The sequence below is a fragment of the Clarias gariepinus genome, chromosome 8 (assembly GCF_024256425.1).
Source record: "Clarias gariepinus isolate MV-2021 ecotype Netherlands chromosome 8, CGAR_prim_01v2, whole genome shotgun sequence".
NCBI classification, from domain to species: Eukaryota; Metazoa; Chordata; class Actinopteri; order Siluriformes; family Clariidae; genus Clarias; species Clarias gariepinus.
This window is the reverse complement of record NC_071107.1, coordinates 16,223,450-16,240,711: the sequence shown is the minus strand read 5'-3', so window position 1 is coordinate 16,240,711 and position 17,262 is coordinate 16,223,450. Positions and strand designations below refer to the sequence as shown.

The 17,262-nt window shown below is 37.4% G+C and overlaps 1 protein-coding gene across 2 annotated transcripts in view; it reads left to right on the top strand.

Annotated features, from left to right (window-relative positions):
• The window catches only part of smap1 (small ArfGAP 1), a 112,577-nt gene that overhangs the window by 50,565 nt on the left and 44,750 nt on the right, over positions 1-17,262 (top strand). For both annotated transcript variants that reach the window (XM_053501902.1, XM_053501903.1), the window contains one exon: positions 7,035-7,112. In XM_053501902.1, coding sequence (XP_053357877.1) covers positions 7,035-7,112 — 78 coding nt within the window. The remainder of the gene's footprint in view (positions 1-7,034; positions 7,113-17,262) is intronic.

Sequence of the window (17,262 nt, the reverse complement as noted above, 5' to 3'; positions counted from 1 at the left end):
CTTCTTTTTAGATACTGTTTTATATGATTCATTTTGAAATTTAATTGGTCAGAAGGTTTGTACAGTAATTACATCACAAATCTGATAACAAAAGATGAATCACAAGGTTTTAGGATATTTATGCCCTCATTTCAATATCATCGTTATCATTTATGCATCAACAGCTTATTCCTGGGGATTTGTCGAGCAGATGCTCCAGGTAATCAGAACATGATAGGTGGGCGTTCAAGTCAAGCAAGGATTTTTGATTGTGCAAAAGAACGGAACACAGTTATGAGAATTAAAACTATTTTCCCCCCGCTTTTTCTCCCTAATTTAGTCATGTCAAATTCCTCACCGTCACTAGGGGGTTCCCACATTAAGGCTACTACTACCACTCAGTCGGACTCACAGAAGACTATCACGTTTTTCCTCCGAACTACGTGACGCCAGCCGACCGCATCTTTTCGAAATACTCGTTCACGCACTGATGGGGGCGGAGTAACACACTCGGAGGAAAGCGCTATCCACTCCTTCCGCTTGCACGAGCTCGCAGACGCCCCTGATTGGCTGTAAAGCCATGATTAATGTGGGAGCACCAAGTACCTCCCATCCCTCCCCTGTGAGGGAGCTCGGCCAATCAGCTCTCTCTAGACCTCCGGCTGCGAGAGGTTACAGCATCACCCAGGAGTCGAACTTGCGATCTCCGGATGATAGGGCAAGCACTTTACCACTATAAAATAGTTTCTTGTCCTGAAAACAACCAGACTGTTTTTCCAGAGAGCGTTTCACTCGCCGAATGTTCACAGGAACGCCTGCAGTGGGCTCCAAGCCAACTCAACCAGTGTCATCATTTACTGACGTATGGCCTACTTTAAAACGTTTGCAACTTTTTTACTGCAGCTAAGTGTCTCATCACCGTGCTGTGCTTGTAGTCTTCTGTGCTTGTCAATCGGGTTTACACAAGTCCTGGTTTGACTTGAATGCCCCTCGTACTAAGAAGAAAACTGTATAAACGTTAAAATGGTGGATTTTTTTTTTGTATTGACACATTTATTTAGGTTTCGTGGAAGGACTGTGCAGTGTTTTTGTTCTGCAACAGTCAAGTTTTCTGCCGCTAGAAAGTGAGAGACCTTTGCATTTTCTCAGTACAAAGCTGCATTATTTCTCTCATTAACTTGATGTGAAAATGACAGAAACAAATGTGCTATAATTAAAGTCATAACTTGTTTGCAAGACTAACACTGAACCTGAACACTGAATGTGACATGCCGTTCCTTAATGACTAAATCATTAGCAAATTCGTGCAGAAAGAGAAAAATTATTTCTTTAGTTTTTCTTTTTTAAATTACTGCTGCTTCTTACTTTGACCCATCAATTTCTTTAATCTTTATTATAATCCTTCATCTCACTATGAGCTACATTGTATTATTTAACATTTAGCTTTGACAGAATAATCTGATTGGAAAAAAGATATGTTGATAATAGATGGTAACAGCACTGGGATGTTTAACAATGTGTATCACTCTGCGTTCCAGGTGTCCTACAGTCATTATTTATGCTTACATTTGATGGCCTTTTTTTTTTTTATATGTTATTTTATTTACTCTTCTCAGAAAGTTTATGCAAGAAAAGCACCCCTGAAAAACAAGACCAAAGCAAAGAATTTCATTATAGTTACCAGCCTTTACAGCACCCAAGTTCGGAGTTGTTATGAAGGCTTTACAAGGCATAAGTAGCATTTTAGTATCATATCATCACCTGTATATCAACTATTCAAAATAGATTATTGCATAGTTTGGAAGCCTTCGACATCGTCTTACAATGTAGAAAGAAATAAAAATCAGGAAATCCCATGCAATTAGATGGTGTATCCAAACATTTGACTTTCACCACATATGGTTAGTTAGTTCAGCTTGTTTTAGAAGGATATGTTGGCAGAGCAAAATAACTGCAACAAATCATAACCTTGATAATAAATTAGGATTATGGAGCTATTGTATAAAAGCAATATTAGGCTCAAGGTTGTTCTCAGGCACAGCCTGAGTCCCCGAAGGCATCACTGCTGTGTTGGATATCAGCAGGGCGGTGATGCCTTCGTGCCCTCAGGCTGTGCCTTCGTGCCCATGATCGCATCACAGTCATGCTGATGACAAGCACAACAGCACAACGTATACTTGAGCAATATCATGCTCTACATGTAGGTTATTATTCATTCGTTTTATGTCTTTAGAATGTTAGCTGTCAGATTTTAAAAAAAGAAAATAGATGATCTAAAAAGTTTTCTTCTTCTAATAAGACATCAAACTATTAATAAATCGAGTCATGTTCATGAAACCAGTGTAACTCCCCATTTGAATTTTAGTCAGTACTTTATCAGTGTAAATAAAAAGTCACATGTTTTCTTGCCTAAAGAGGTTTTTAATAAAAAATATTTGAGAAATATATTTGAGATTTTGGGTCAAGTCCACAGCCTGGTGTAAACTAAGTGAAAAATAAGTTTGAGGACTGTCTGGTCCTATTCTCATACTCCCAAACACACACTGGAAGACGCACTGCCCTGCAGATTGATCACAAACTGCATTGCTTGGTTTGTAAGGGTGCCGCAGCAATGAATCAGTCACAGTTTCTTAGCATTGATACAACCAGGAAGCGATAGAATAAAAAAGATTGCTATCCATGACAACATAAGAAACCTGGTGGTTTTGTTACCTATTGTTCATATTCCGCAGTGCATTTGCAGACATAAAAATTATTCAAAAGTAAAAAAAAATTTGTTTAAGCTGTGTTCAGTACCTGAGTATTTAGAGTATTCTTGTAGGTCTAAGGGAAGTTGTCAGTAAACGGTCAGTAAAATTTGTATCTATGTATGTAAAAATTAAACTTGGACACAACAGAATGTAACAAACAGAATTCATCAACATTCCCAGTAGTTTTATCCAGCTCTTGAACACCAGAGCAATGCGATAAAAGCAGTTACTCTGTGCATATATCTGGAGCATATTATTACCACTAATAGGCCAAAGAATATCCCAATTCAATTAAAAGTGCATCATGTAAACACTTCAGTCAGAACAGTTTGACCTGATCCGGGCCAACTGGAATAAAAAATTTTAATCAGAATGAAAGCAGTGGATGATTTGCTCAAAAGGTAAATATTAGTCATGTTTTATCTTGTGATAACACTTTATCATTCATTTTTCTGTTGTTAGAATAAATGTATTTTTGTTTGTATGTCCACCCCATGTGGCGGTAACATTAGGTGACTTGATGATGAGGTTTCGGGAAAGGAAATTTAGTTTGCCCCTCGTTAGTAATCTCTGTGAGAACAACTCTCTCTCCCAACCGTTTTCACTTGGGACTTTCATCCACTGTGTCTGTGGCTGAGGAAGGGGCACTGATAGGCTCACCATTTTATACTCAGTAAAGCATCCAAATGTGACTAGTGTAAAATCCGAACACAGAAGGTGGGATTAGTGGGGAAAAAAAAGTCTAACCTAACCTTTAAAAAAAATATATATATATAAATGTAAATTCCAAGTTTGATATGCAAAGAATTTATGGAAACACACCATAAAATGTAATTTTATTTACCGGCCCCATGATTTACTGTTTCTTTAACAAGGTAACAGAGGTTTTAGAGTTCCCCCAAAGTGTTCCTACCCAAAAAAGTAACATTTTGTTTATACCCTCAAACTCCATCTATTTCACTCTATTTTCAAATGCCCTGTTTTAGTGTTTCTGTAAATAAGCTATTGCTGAGCAACAACCCAGGGGAGAGTATCTCCTTATATGAGGTCACATTAGGGGTAGGATCCAATAGGATTACTTAAACCCTAGCCAATACAAAAACAGAAAAGTATGGAACATTATTTTTTCTGAATATCTGAATGTCTAAAATGACTAAAAAGTGAATTTTACATAAGTAAGTAAAATAAACAGAGCTTGTTTTTCCTTTATAAGTACAGGGAAACTTGACTTGCTGATTGGTAATCAGCATGGTAATCACTTGTAAACTCTTGAAGATGGAGGCAATGATTTGGGTAAAGCACTGGAATATTTTTTTCACATTCCTCACAATACTTCATTTAATTCACATTAATAATCAATTAGAATCAATGAATGCAAATGCTTACAGGTGAGTAGTTCCTTTTAAATGAGTAGATAACATAATGAACATTTTCTACTTGATTGCTGAGATGCTTACCAGAATTTTGTTGTTTGAACTTTTAAAATATCTAGATTTATGCAAGCTAGATTTTGGTTAATCAAATATGTACATGCAATCTGCATACTCAATCAAAAAAATAAATAAATCTAGGCTTTTGATGTTAAAACTAAAATGTATGTCTTTCTGGGATGGTGTTTGCAAAATGGATTTTATTTAAAATTTTATTTAAATTTTTCTTCATTTATTCAGTTAACATTTACAGTTTATTATTCAGTTTATTATTTGTGTTTATTGTGTTTAGAATTTTAATTTTTTTTGTTTAATTAACAAAATATAAAATGCAGTATCATGCATTATCAGCAAATATTTTATGCCATTATCTCAAACAATCAAATGAAAATCTAGCATTAATCAAAAATTTTGAAACTCCTTAATGTATCTACTCTGTGCTGTGTCTAATCAGGAATTAATGAATGCACATAATCGATAATGAATGCCCATATTTAGAATATAGCCAAAAAAAAAAAACTTGTAAGAAAACAGTTTGTAAAATGCATTGCATTTCATGTATTTCAATTCTAGCTAGTGCTCAAAGACTTAGGCATTCTGCATTCTGCTGTCTGAATGTTTAACAACTGTTTTGTTTTATGTGCTTTGCTTTAAGTCAGTAAAAAGAAATTTAATTTCCAATAATTACCTTACCAACAAAAAATTCAAGTAATGTTAAGAAAAAGAGGCAAAGAAAGTGTGTCATAAACCATTTTTTCAGACTAATACATAATGAAAGCTGACAGATTTTTCTTACCAAAACCTCAACAAGCGTGACAGTCTAGATCTCTAGGAGAACTGTGGCAGATTCTCCAACATACTTACAAAAAAACTAAAAAAAAAAAAGAAAAAACAGTTGCTTTATAAAACAGCATGCATTAAAAAAAAAAAAAAAAAAAGGTTTTCTTTCTAAATATTGATGTTTAATCTATTACAGTTTCCTTCTGTTTCTGTTCCATTGATTTGTTTGACAAGATTTCTTTCTACTGTACGTGCCTAAAAATTGCACAGTACTGTATGTACACTGATCAGCCATGCCATAACAATCCAATGGAAAATATTAAGCCCAGTATTGAGACTCTTGTGCTGCCCAAGGGATCTTGACACAAGCACCCAGCTCTGGCACCTTGGGGCATGACTCCTCCACAAGGCCTCTGGGGGTGTGTGGTGGTCTCTGGCACCGACATGTTGCCAGAGTATTCTTTGAATGCTCTGATTTTCAGGATGAGTCTTTCATACATCAGGTTAGTTTGTCCGGTGTGTCCCATGGGTACTTGATCAGATTTGCCTCCTGGCTTTGCTGGTGCTTGTCTGTCATGGCCAGCATTGACTTTTTCAGTGATTTTAGCTGCATTGGCTTTTCTACGGGATCAGAGCAGACGGGCTAGCCCTAGGTGTTTCTGATCCTGTCACCAGTTTACTGGTATACAATTGATAATCAATGTTAATGTGTTAATGTTATGGCGTGTTAATGTTATGGCTGATAAGTGTAAATATAGAAAACATGCTTTTTGTATAATGTGATGGACAAAAACTGTATTTATTACAGTCTAAAAAAAGCCATATAGATATAATTTATGCATAAATTCAAAAAATAATTGACAGATTAATATATTATCAAGGTAGCTTTATCAAGTAGTTTTCTGCATCTGTGGTTAAAAATATGTGCATTTAGAGCGGTAGCTGTAGCGAGGTTTGGTTTGTGCAGGAGTGCTGTGTTTAGAGTCAATCGATAGTGCAGCTCTGTCAGCATGCATGGGGAAATGGAGTAATCGAAGTGCTCATAAAGTGCTTCAAGTGGCTGATAGAGTTCTAGTCCTGTGACACATGTCAGTTTTAGCCACCCCCTCCCCTGCTTATTTTCAGAAAAACTGCTTTCCAGCCCTCACATGATGACATGCCACTTTCTGGTTTCTTTTTCTTTTCCCTCATTGATTTCAGTGGCGGACTGTGTAGTTCAGTGGCAACAGGACCTCTTTATAAGCCTGAAGTTAGTCATAATAACTCTGCTGGACAGCCCTACTTATGTGCCCATTCAACTCCCTTTAGAGCAACAGACTTTAATGACCAGCTAAAAAAAACTTATCTTTAAAAGTGAGGAACAGTCCTGCACTCAAGCTGTCAACGATTTAATAAGGTTCAATTTAATCTGAAATTAGTTTGGCTTTATCTGACCCAGTCTTTTATCCCCTATAGATACTCATAAATACTATATAATTGTTTTGAACCTGCTTGTACACAATAATGCAGGAAGTAAACAGACAGCCCAAATTTTACAACGAACATTTTGCACCAACATTTGTAATATATTCTTATTATTCGCAATGTTTAGATATTAATACATTATTAATACTTTGTTGACTTTGCTTTAGCAAGTTTAAGAGCAACAACTAATCTAGGCATAAAATGAATGGATTGTTCTCATGAGACCTTTAAACAGCATGAAGTCGACTGCCGGAAGGTCCAGGTCGACCGGGTTGTGACTCCACCAATGTTTTACCCTTTTCTTTAAATTGAACTGTAATTCTGTTAAAGATAAAGGAGGTATTTTTCTATTCCTAGCTATTTGTCTCTGATGGTGCACCCTTTTTCAAAATCAATTAAAAATTCTAGGCATGCTTAAAGATGAAGTTATTCCAAAGTAAAAATAAAACAAAAATAATAACTAGCCTTATTAAGGTATAGAACAAATAAGTAAAGTGTGTGGCTGCCTGTTTATTTCTTGCATGTGTGTGAGTGAGAGACAGACAAGACTGTAAATGTGATTTGATGCAGGTCTAAGTGCATTTAGCACTAACACCCTCTTTTTCCTTCTATCTTATTAATGGGACCGAAGGAGAGAGAGAAGAAGAAGGACGAGAAGAAGAAAGAGAAGGAAACAGTTCAAGGGAACAAGCCCATAGCCTTTGACAAGGTAATTCATCACTCATTTGCTGATTTTAAGGCTTTGTCATATCCCGTTGCTTAAACGATAGAAAAAGGCACATGCTGAAGAGAAATGTGATGGATGATCACAATGACGCTTTTTGTCCGAGTGCCTGAATAGGCTGAGTGGTGAAGCACAGGCTTGCAGACTTACTGACCCAGTCTCTCTTGTCGCATCGCACATGTGTAGCAGTTGCTCAGGGCCGAGTAAAAGCTAAAATGTGTAGCATGAAATATTTAGGAATATCATATAATCTAAGGTGGTGGACAAATCATGAGGTCATTATTTACCTCCATGCCAAAGAGGCCAGATAGCTGGCTAGTAAAGTGCAATAATTAAGCAATTTTACACTTGCAGTTATGGTGGTGTACTGAAAATCAGTATAGCTGTGATGTGTGTCTGTAAATGCTTCATCTTAAATAGATCTCAGCTAATGTATATTTTTCCCCATACCTTTTTCATATAATTGAGTTTCTGCTGAGCCACGCCCACCAGCAAATGGCAGAGAACTGCATTCTTCACATTAGTGGAAATTTTTTTAATTGGCTTGTTTAAGCTTTGCCAATACAAAAATGGGAAAAGAACTAAAAGCAGTGTTTTGTTTTTGTTTTTTTGGCAACCCATCTAAATGTCTAATGTAAATGACTGACTAAAAAGTTAATTTTGCATAATGAGTACCCTTTGAGTAGATAAAAAAGAAACTGAAATTTTTTTAAAGTGTGATATTGGCTTTATACAACAGTTTTATAAATAAGAAATTCAAAATAGGTACTTACAAGATAATACGAATCATTTATTTTACATTCAACGAAATTGCTCTAAAACAATCGATATTTATTATAAAGTCCTTTTTTCCCTAAAACCTGCTGGATCTGGCTGGGCGTGGAGTCAAAAAACCTCTGCAGTGACTCAATCCACTGTACAGAAATTTGTCCCAGATGTTCGCAGTTTACTTGAGAACTTCAGGAAGATGGAAAAGGCCACATTGTTATTATTCTTTCCAACTTAACATTAGCAGTGTTTGTATGACCAAAGAAAAACCAAGACCCCAAAGGACCTTTTGTCTGTTAATATACCCCTCCTTTAAACCTTTGTTCTACATTGTTCAATATGAACAAATTTTTCTTACTTAAGCAATATCAAGTAACTAACAGGGGGATATTTGGTCATTTTTGCACCTTCAGTGAAAGTAGATTGAAAAGACAAAGTGACATCGGAATAGAGCACTGCATTTTTCCATGCACTGTATAGAATGACTCTATAGTAGTGTAACCCATAGAAAAGTATATTCACTGTTTTAGTGTATAGAACTATTACTGTAGACTAGACTACCAGTGCTTTTATCGTAAATATCAAAGTTGTTTATGCAGCCATGCAGGGAACTTGATTTTGTCACTGTTTAAATATACCTGTGTAAATAAAAAAATAAATGAATAAAAAAAGAGTTTGTCATGACAACTGGATTCCATAGACAGAAGATCAACCTACATATAAGGCTAATAAACAAAAACAGAATGGAAATTCATTGATGTGGTAAAGCATACTGTAAACAAGTCAGGGACCTGACATTTAGTTTTATGCAACATTCATAAAATAAAATAAAACAGACTTGTTAGGTTCTGTTAGCGTCTATAATGACTATACTCGTCTCATAGACATTTCCCAACGTTAAATGTAGCTATAAACTGTTTAAAGCACAATATACTTTATTATTTATTAATATATTATAGTCATTAGCGAATCACTGAGAAACAAAAGGATCTCAAGTCATTTAAAATGCATCAATTTACCCTGTAGTGGATTACTTTTGTGTAAGAGCATGTTTCAATGAGTTTTATTCCTTACATGCTGTTTTATCATAAAAGTAAAAACAAAACACTCTCTCATTGTGCTGCTTCTCAGCAAGAAGCCGTACCAATTTGTGAAGCCAGACTGACACTACATGAGTTGCCTTTCAGCCTGATGCAATTGCTACCTATCAAACATTTAAAGCTCCCGGGCATAAGAAATGAAAAAGGTTTACTTTTTGAGAGGAGGGAAAAAACGCACTATTACGACCTTATTTCTAACAATTGGCTGGAATCATCCGAGCACTGCTGATTTGTATTATTATTTAAGTCTGTTTCATCAAAGCATCAGAAAAAGCCTGCTGGTGTTGCCTGCAGGCTGTCTGTCAGCTCTCGAACATGTGTGCAGTGGGAGGTGAGGCGAGGGTTTCATGTGGTTGTCAGGGCGCAGTGTGGTGGTGAGTGACAGGCAGGAGTTAAGGGTCCAGTGACCCGAGAATAAAATAAAGGCTCTGAATTTCACAATGATGCAAGACTATTCACGGTTTGTTTTCATGCTTTATTATTATTGATCATATTATAACTATATTGGGCGTTCAAGTCAAACATTTAGAATAACAGAACACGCATCTACAAGTAAAAACTAGCTTTATTTCTTTCTATAATCGCAAGCTACACTAATGCACTTAACTCAGCGATTTACTACTGGTTGGTTAGAAGGTTTTTTGCTGCACCGGAGACCTGATCGGACTGCCTGCTTCACGCCTAAAATGCTGGCTTCCCAGAAACTCCTGTAAATGCCCAACCATGTGGAAATGGCGTGGAGCGAGGTCAGGCTCTACAGGAGATGTGACAATAACTCCCAGCTGTAATGTGCAAGTGGTGTTCTCCAAATTGTTCAAGAGTTATTCACTGATTTTCAAGGATCAGGCGATCCACTCATAATATGTCTACGGGAACGTCTGCAGTGGGCTTCAAGCCACCTCACCATTAATGAACGTACAAGCTTCTTTAAAACATTTGCACCAGGGAATGTTTTACTGCAGCTAAGAATCTCATCACCGTACTGCGTTTGTTTTACACGTTTATTCATGTTTTACTTGGACGCGCCTCAAATTATTGTTGTTGTTATTAAATTATTATTATTATTTGTCTCTTGTTTGTGTAAAGATGAACTGCTTCTATAGTTTAGAGGTAATTTATTTTAAATTTATTCTTAATCCTGTGCTGGATCTGTGTCATTATTGGCTTTACTGGCAGTGGTTATCACAGTTTGTTACTTGACCGGAGCTGGTTTTGCTTAATATGATACATTTTCCATGTTTGGATTTGCTCAGTTTTGGTTTACTGTCAACCCAGCATATCATGTTTCACCATTTACTCTGCAGCAGTTTTGCGGAAAATGTGTATAGTAGTCAAATGGTAGCTTGTAGCCTCAAAAGGTGTCTTTGTACGCTTTTCTGCTCCTTTTGGCTTTGTGACCCCTGTATTTTATACTCAAGATGTGTTGGAAATTAATAGCATCTCCTGTCGAGCTGTTGGACTCGAGCTGTGCTTGATTTCTACTCAGATTAGTCTAAAATTTGACTGGATGTTTTTTGAAGGTAACATTCACATGCAAAACTATGTATTTATTCATTTTTAAATAAGCGGCAACACAATGTTCAAGTATTTAGAAATACTTGATGAATTCCTCTGTTCCAAGGGCAAATAATCCTAAATGGGCATTATGAATTTATAAATTGAAAGAAACCAATAGCCCTGGTACACAGTCTACTCGTCTTAAGTGCCTAGGATACTGATTTGTCCACGTTAGATTTATGTCACATATAAACATTAAAACATTAGACATTGTTATAGACTTACCTAAAAACCTGATTAAAATTAGTAGAAGCATCACACGACTCTGCATTGAGGCACAAGATGTGACGGACTTTTACACAGGCTTATGCAGTCACAGCTTCTTTTTTTTTTAGTCGTAGTAGCCTAAAATATAGAATGTCAGCAGTACCCACATTTCTGCTTGAAAAAGAAATGCATTAAGCCTCGAGTGATGAAAACAATATTGTGTTTTAGGAGCAGCAAGTAGTCATGCAAAAACTAACATAATGCACGCCGCAGAAAGCAAAATTCAAGAGGAGTAACAAAATCGTTTTTCTAATCACATTTTGGCACCCTGAAGAGAAATCAAATGGTGAGGAGTCTAGAGATTCACCCCTCTATCTGCCAATGCGCTTACAAGTATTAAAAAATAGTGAGATTGGTGAATCTGTCACTGGTGTGGATTTTATATCAAAGGCCCTTAATAGTGGCATGAAATTACAGCATGATGCAATGCAGAGTTGAAGTGCTTCTGTTATTATGGACGTTTCAGTTTGCTACATTTGATGTTTTCTTTTTTCCTCAACGTTCATTTGCTTGTCAAGGGGATTTAATCTCTATAAATATTTCAGTGATGTGCAAGTGTTCAAATAAAGTAAGTGCAGAACCTTACAACGATTTTTCTAGCCTTTAACGGCTCCCCCTTGTGCGCCTCTGTGTTCGTCCTCACATGTCGTTACGATCTTTCCCTGCCTGATCTCAGACTGTAGGCCGCGTGAATGCCGTGTGTGTTGTACTGACCCGGGGTCAGTATATGAATTGATTAAAATGGAGCTTTGGCTGTATGTGTGTGCTGGAAGCCATGCTGACCCAGTGACAGTAGTGAATAGAGCAAAGGGGGAGAGAGAATGGAGGATGATGAGGGGGGGAAGAAAAGTAAGCTTTTGTAGGAAGCTGGAAGGCAACAGTAGCGATAGATAAGAATCTCTCGCCTGCAGCTCGTGCGTTAAATGGGCAACACACTTTCTTCGAAGTAGATTCTTTTGCTTCCACGGAAAAACAGGAAGACACAATGTGTGAAGGAGGTGTTTTATTTGCTTCAGATATCGAAGCAATGTGTCAAAGCCATGCTTATGTGGATTGCGTGTTGTTCGTGTTCGAGCCAGTCCCAGTTGGTGTAGGACTAAAGACTAAATGTAATTTCCTTGTGTCCCATTTATCTGATCTGTGCTTTCAATCAATCTTAGACCGCAAGCTGTCACTTCCACTCCCTTTGAACACAGGACATTTCCTGTCTTACGTTCAGGTGTGAAACGTGTGTTATCAGCCAAAGTCACATTCATGTCAGGGGATTAAATTAGAAAGTATGATTTTAATCCAATCCCAGTTTCATACTTCAGACAAATCCAATACTCGATATCAGTCTGGGGCGTCCCTGATGCCCAATCCTCATTGGTCACACACAGACAGTTTCAGTCCCCGACACACGTTATGGAAAAAAATATTGACGTACACCCTTTTAAAGAGTTTGTGTAATATACTGGCTTGTTGGTTTGATCTAAAGCTAGGGTTTTGAATTCCAGTCAGTTTCTGCACTGAAACGAGTTTAACCAATTTCCCAGCACGTCTGAGGAGCTTGATAATCAGCTGGAAGTGGAACGTGGGCCTCGTTCACATATCATCCAGTCTATCACAGCAAAGTTTTAATGACTAGGTTTGTTCAATTCGAACACCTTTTATTTCTTCAAATGTGCGTACAAACCTGATTAAAATACCCGGAATTGTCTAAGACCTTGTGATAATTGGCCTGGCAGATATATGAAGAATTTAACGACTCAAAACAATGACTATCAAAGCAATACTTGCCTAATCAGAGTAGCACAGCATACTGGAAAGACACCCAATACTTATTTTTTTATTTGACTGCATAAAATGTACTAAAACATAGTGGAAATAATTAAAAATACAAACAGGAGTTCCTTAACATCTTTAACTGTTTTGCATTTACCCAAAATTAAAGTGCATCCAACGTGTGTCCTCATATCTAGAGAAAATATATACTGTCTGTGATGTAAATGTTGGACCCCTGAGTAAGGTCCTTGCAAGCAACCTGACTCTGTTAATAAATGTCACAGAAACAGATGTATCTGTTGCTCAGGCATGTGCCAGGCAGCATATATACAGGACCATCCATCCATCTGTCCAAAAAAAGATTTTATGTATGTAAAATCATCACCACCAGGTGAACTGAGTAACATAATCAGTTATATAACAGTAAACGCGTGATGGGATAATGGGCACCCAAGGCTCATCTATGCCTGTGGGGAGCAAAGGCAAGATCACCTAGATCGATCCAACAGAAAAGCTAATGTAGTACAAATTACTGAAAAAAAATCTAATAGAAAGGTACCAGAACACACAGTGCATCACAGCCTACTGTGGTTGTTGGTTAGGGTTGTTGATCTGGCCTCCACATTCCTCAGATCTCTCAAGCACCATCCACGGAGGTCCCATCCTGCAATCCCCAGCAGCCACCTAGGATCCATTGCTAATGCCCATGCAGCACAAGGGAAACGCACAAATGTGTATAATGATTATATAATGTCTACATAATGCTACTAAATGAGTTTTCTATTTATTTTTATGAACCTGGCAAAAGATACAACTAATTGGGGTCTTTAAAATAGTCAGCAATCCAATCCATAAAATGTATTAATCAATATATAAAGAACAAGGTCTGGGTATGTAAAGAACAGGAAAAAATGAGACTAGCCAGCATAGTGCATTATGGGTGCATTTTGGGGACATGGACCTCTTGCGTGTATATAATGATAATTGGGCATAAAAGCATGTATTTATTCTTTCAGTGGTAATATCTGTGGCGGAAAGTGGTAATGTGAAACACCACTACAACACAGAAAATAAACGCTTTTTTTTAGAAATGCATTTATAATTAACATTCAAAGTGATCTGGTCGTTTAGTTAAATGTGTTGCCTATTTGGACCTTTAATAATAAAAATAATTATATTGTTATCTTAAATTATGTTACTAAATTGAATTTTCCATTTCCAATTGGAGGTTTTGCCAGGGTAGAACAGGCAAAACCTCGCCAGTGTACTGTGTGTAGATGTAGGGTGTGGTTGTGAACATTGGGCTGCAGTGGAGCAGAGATGGCTAGTCATAGGTCCATCTTAAGGATTTGCTCTGCACATTCTCAGCTCTGCTGTCCTTGAAGTCTATGATCTAGCCCGCTGAAAAAAATAAGAGTGCAGTCATGGCAACATGTTTATTATCAGCCTCCTTCACGTTTTTTGCTCTTAGTATCCCACTGCCTGCATGCCAAGGATTAGTTATCTTGGCATTCGAATTGTGTTCGCAAGTTCTAGAGTGTGCACGCATTTTGATTTCCCTGTTTTTTGTTTGTGAAGTATGAAAAAGGAGAAAACCCAGGTTAACCTGCAGTTCTTATATAGCTTTTCAGTTTAAGCATTCGGCAGCATAGCACTGCATGTGGAACGCAATGAGACAGTTTGGATGGCCAAAAAACATTTACGTCTCTCTTCACTGCACTTCATGATGGGATGATTGGTCAAGTATATGCCATCAGGGCAATCTTTCCAAGCTGTTTCCTATTACCACTGGTCTCATACAAGGAGGTTAGCTAGATAAAAAGCTGTTTTCACGTGATCTAGCTCACCTTGATGAGAGATTCCACTCAATGTGCCCGGTGTTGACCACAGATAACTGATGGATGTTGGTTTCTTCAACCTTGCTGAATCGCTCTTGAAACACCTACCTCAGAATGCCCAAATCAGAGAATTGGAGTATAAGTATAAGTGACAGCCTACTTTTGCAACTCTTCTTCGATCTCTGTTCTAAAGTTAGAATTCCGACTGCTCCAGGTGAACTAGGAGCAACCTGGACGATTTTTTATCAGAAACCTCTTGCTAGAGCAAGTTGCCTAAGATTTTGAAGCATGCAATAAATTGTCCTGCTGCATCTATGGAAATCATTGTTGTGGTCTTTTATTTCATGATGAGTTCTGTGTATGCATTCGAGACCTGGAGTCTTTACTGATGGGATATTAAGAAGCTTGAGTGCTTTCAAAAGTCCCAAACGCAAAAGCCATCAAGTGAAATCACAAATTGACCATTGTGGTAACAATCGCAATCATTGCTCATGAGCCGGACACGTCAGGAAAATTTGATGCACTGTCCATCCGCCAAATGGTCCTTTTACAGCAAATTCACCCCCAGATCAGGACCTTGTGGGGGCTCCAAAGCGAGGGTTCAACTGATCAGCTGAAGTCAAACTTTAATCAATATGCACTGCTGAACAGAAGTCAGCTGCTCTAGACCATTCCCTCTGGTGGTGTGCATTTCACCAAGGAATCATCTATCTTGAGAACACCAGAGAACATGATAGGAAGGACTGCCCTGTCGAGTCCCACTAGTGACTAATACTAAACTGGAAGACTGTAGAAATAGGAAGAGGTTTCTACCGGGTTGAGGCAAAGTTTACATTAAGCAGCTCAGTCTGTTCTGACTCTGGAATGTGTAATTATGTGTGGAACGACGTGCTTGTGTTTGGTGTGATGATCTCACACACTGGAATTCACTCACCATGTCAGCTTAGCTGAGCAGCACCCATTCTGGAAAACTGGCTAATATTCAAGGAAAGGTATAGATTGCTTGTATTTTTAAGACTGGAAAAGAACAGTAGGAGCAGCTTTCTTCCTGTGTCTAAATCCAAGCTGCACACACTCAAGCATCTACACACGTCTGCAATCATGTTCAACAGCACCTTAGCCAGACCTGGCTTTTACTGAAATTACTTTTTGTGAATGGCAGGTAACATAAAGGCCCCGTGCCTAAAGACCCTTCTTCTCGCACTCCATCTCTCCTGCCAAACTTTTTAGTTTTAACTGCTTCTATTCTCTTGAATGCTATCATAAGTCAGCAGCATAATAGGCGAGGTGTGTTTCGAAAGTTTTGCACATATAGCTTTATATGATCACGCTTCGATTTTAGTTTCTATACCTTTGTTTTGGTTTGCAAATTTAATTGAAGCGTAAATAATTCCACATTTAAAAAAACTTGATTAATAGTTTTTTCCCTTTTTTTCTTTGCAGTTTATTACAGGATCACATCTGTGTGCGAGTGTGCACTGTGCGTGTGTGTGTGTGAACTGTGCGTGAATGTGTGTCTGCACTGTGCGTGTGCGCGTACATGTACAGTATGTGTACGCATGCATGTATGCATGTGCGTGCGCTGTGTTTACGTGCAGGTGTGTGTGCACTGTGTTCGTGTTCACATTCACATCTGACCAGAGTGACCTCCCCTGCCCTCAGTCTCTCATTAGCACACTGTGAGATACTCATTATGCTTTATGTATAAATAGCAGTAAAGAGCGCTTGCTCATTAATGAAGGCCGCTGAAGTATAATTAACACTTGCATTTACTGTTTGTCTTTCAGCTTTTTAAATAAAAAAATTAAACTAGTGATTGCACAGGTTTACGGTAAAAGAGCTTTCTTTTGAGTCCTCAAGCTGCTTTAAACATCTTTCATCCATTAAAAAAAAATAGAATAACAATAAACCCAGTTCTGTCTCAATCCTTGCTTCTCAGTACAGTTATTGTACAACCAGGGAATAATGAATGCATGACTGTACCTCATTCCTCTTTCCTAAAACTATAATCTTTTTTTATTACACGCTTTGGTAAAAAAAAAAAAAAATGTTGAGTGTTGCAGTAAATTTTGTAAGATGGAATAATATTCTTTTATTTTTCAGGTTTTTTTCCTCTTTCTTTTTTCAAGTACACTTTCCACTGGTTTAATGTAATCATATTGAAACATGCAATAAAAAAGAAACATGCTGAATAAATTCAAGCCATTTATGGTGTGCTTTAATTTAATTTATTTTTATTTTTTTATCTGGTTTGTAAAATAATTGTATACATCCAGTACTGTGTAAAAGTCTTGAGCCACTCCTCATATTATATTAAATAGAATTATGTAGCTTATATTAAAGAAATGAGAATTGTTTTGTTATGACAGGATACAAAGTGTCTAAAGATACTATTTAAAAATGTAACAACTTTAGCAACAACCTCATTTCCCCTCTCGTCTGTTCCAACCACTTATCACCAGTATACTAATGACCGGCCTGATCATCTGTCATCATCTGCACCTGTTTCTCACCGGTTTAGTTAAATATTTTTAATGCTTGAATAACTGGTCAGGCACAGGGACTGGACTGTAAACGAGAGCCAAAAAAGTCCTTTAGGAAACCTGGAGAACTGTTTCTACAAGAAAGTCTGCCTCTATGGAAGCCAAATATGGACAAACGAGGGCTACCTGAAGACTTTTGCACAGTATTATAATTTTGACATTTGAACAGCACAGCAAATCGTATAAATCATACTTTTTAACGGACGAGCATTAGGTACTATTATATGTTTGTTACTTGAACATTCATCAGAAACCATGAGAGTACCCTGCTCTGTGCTTGTCTTTTCTTTTTTATTCA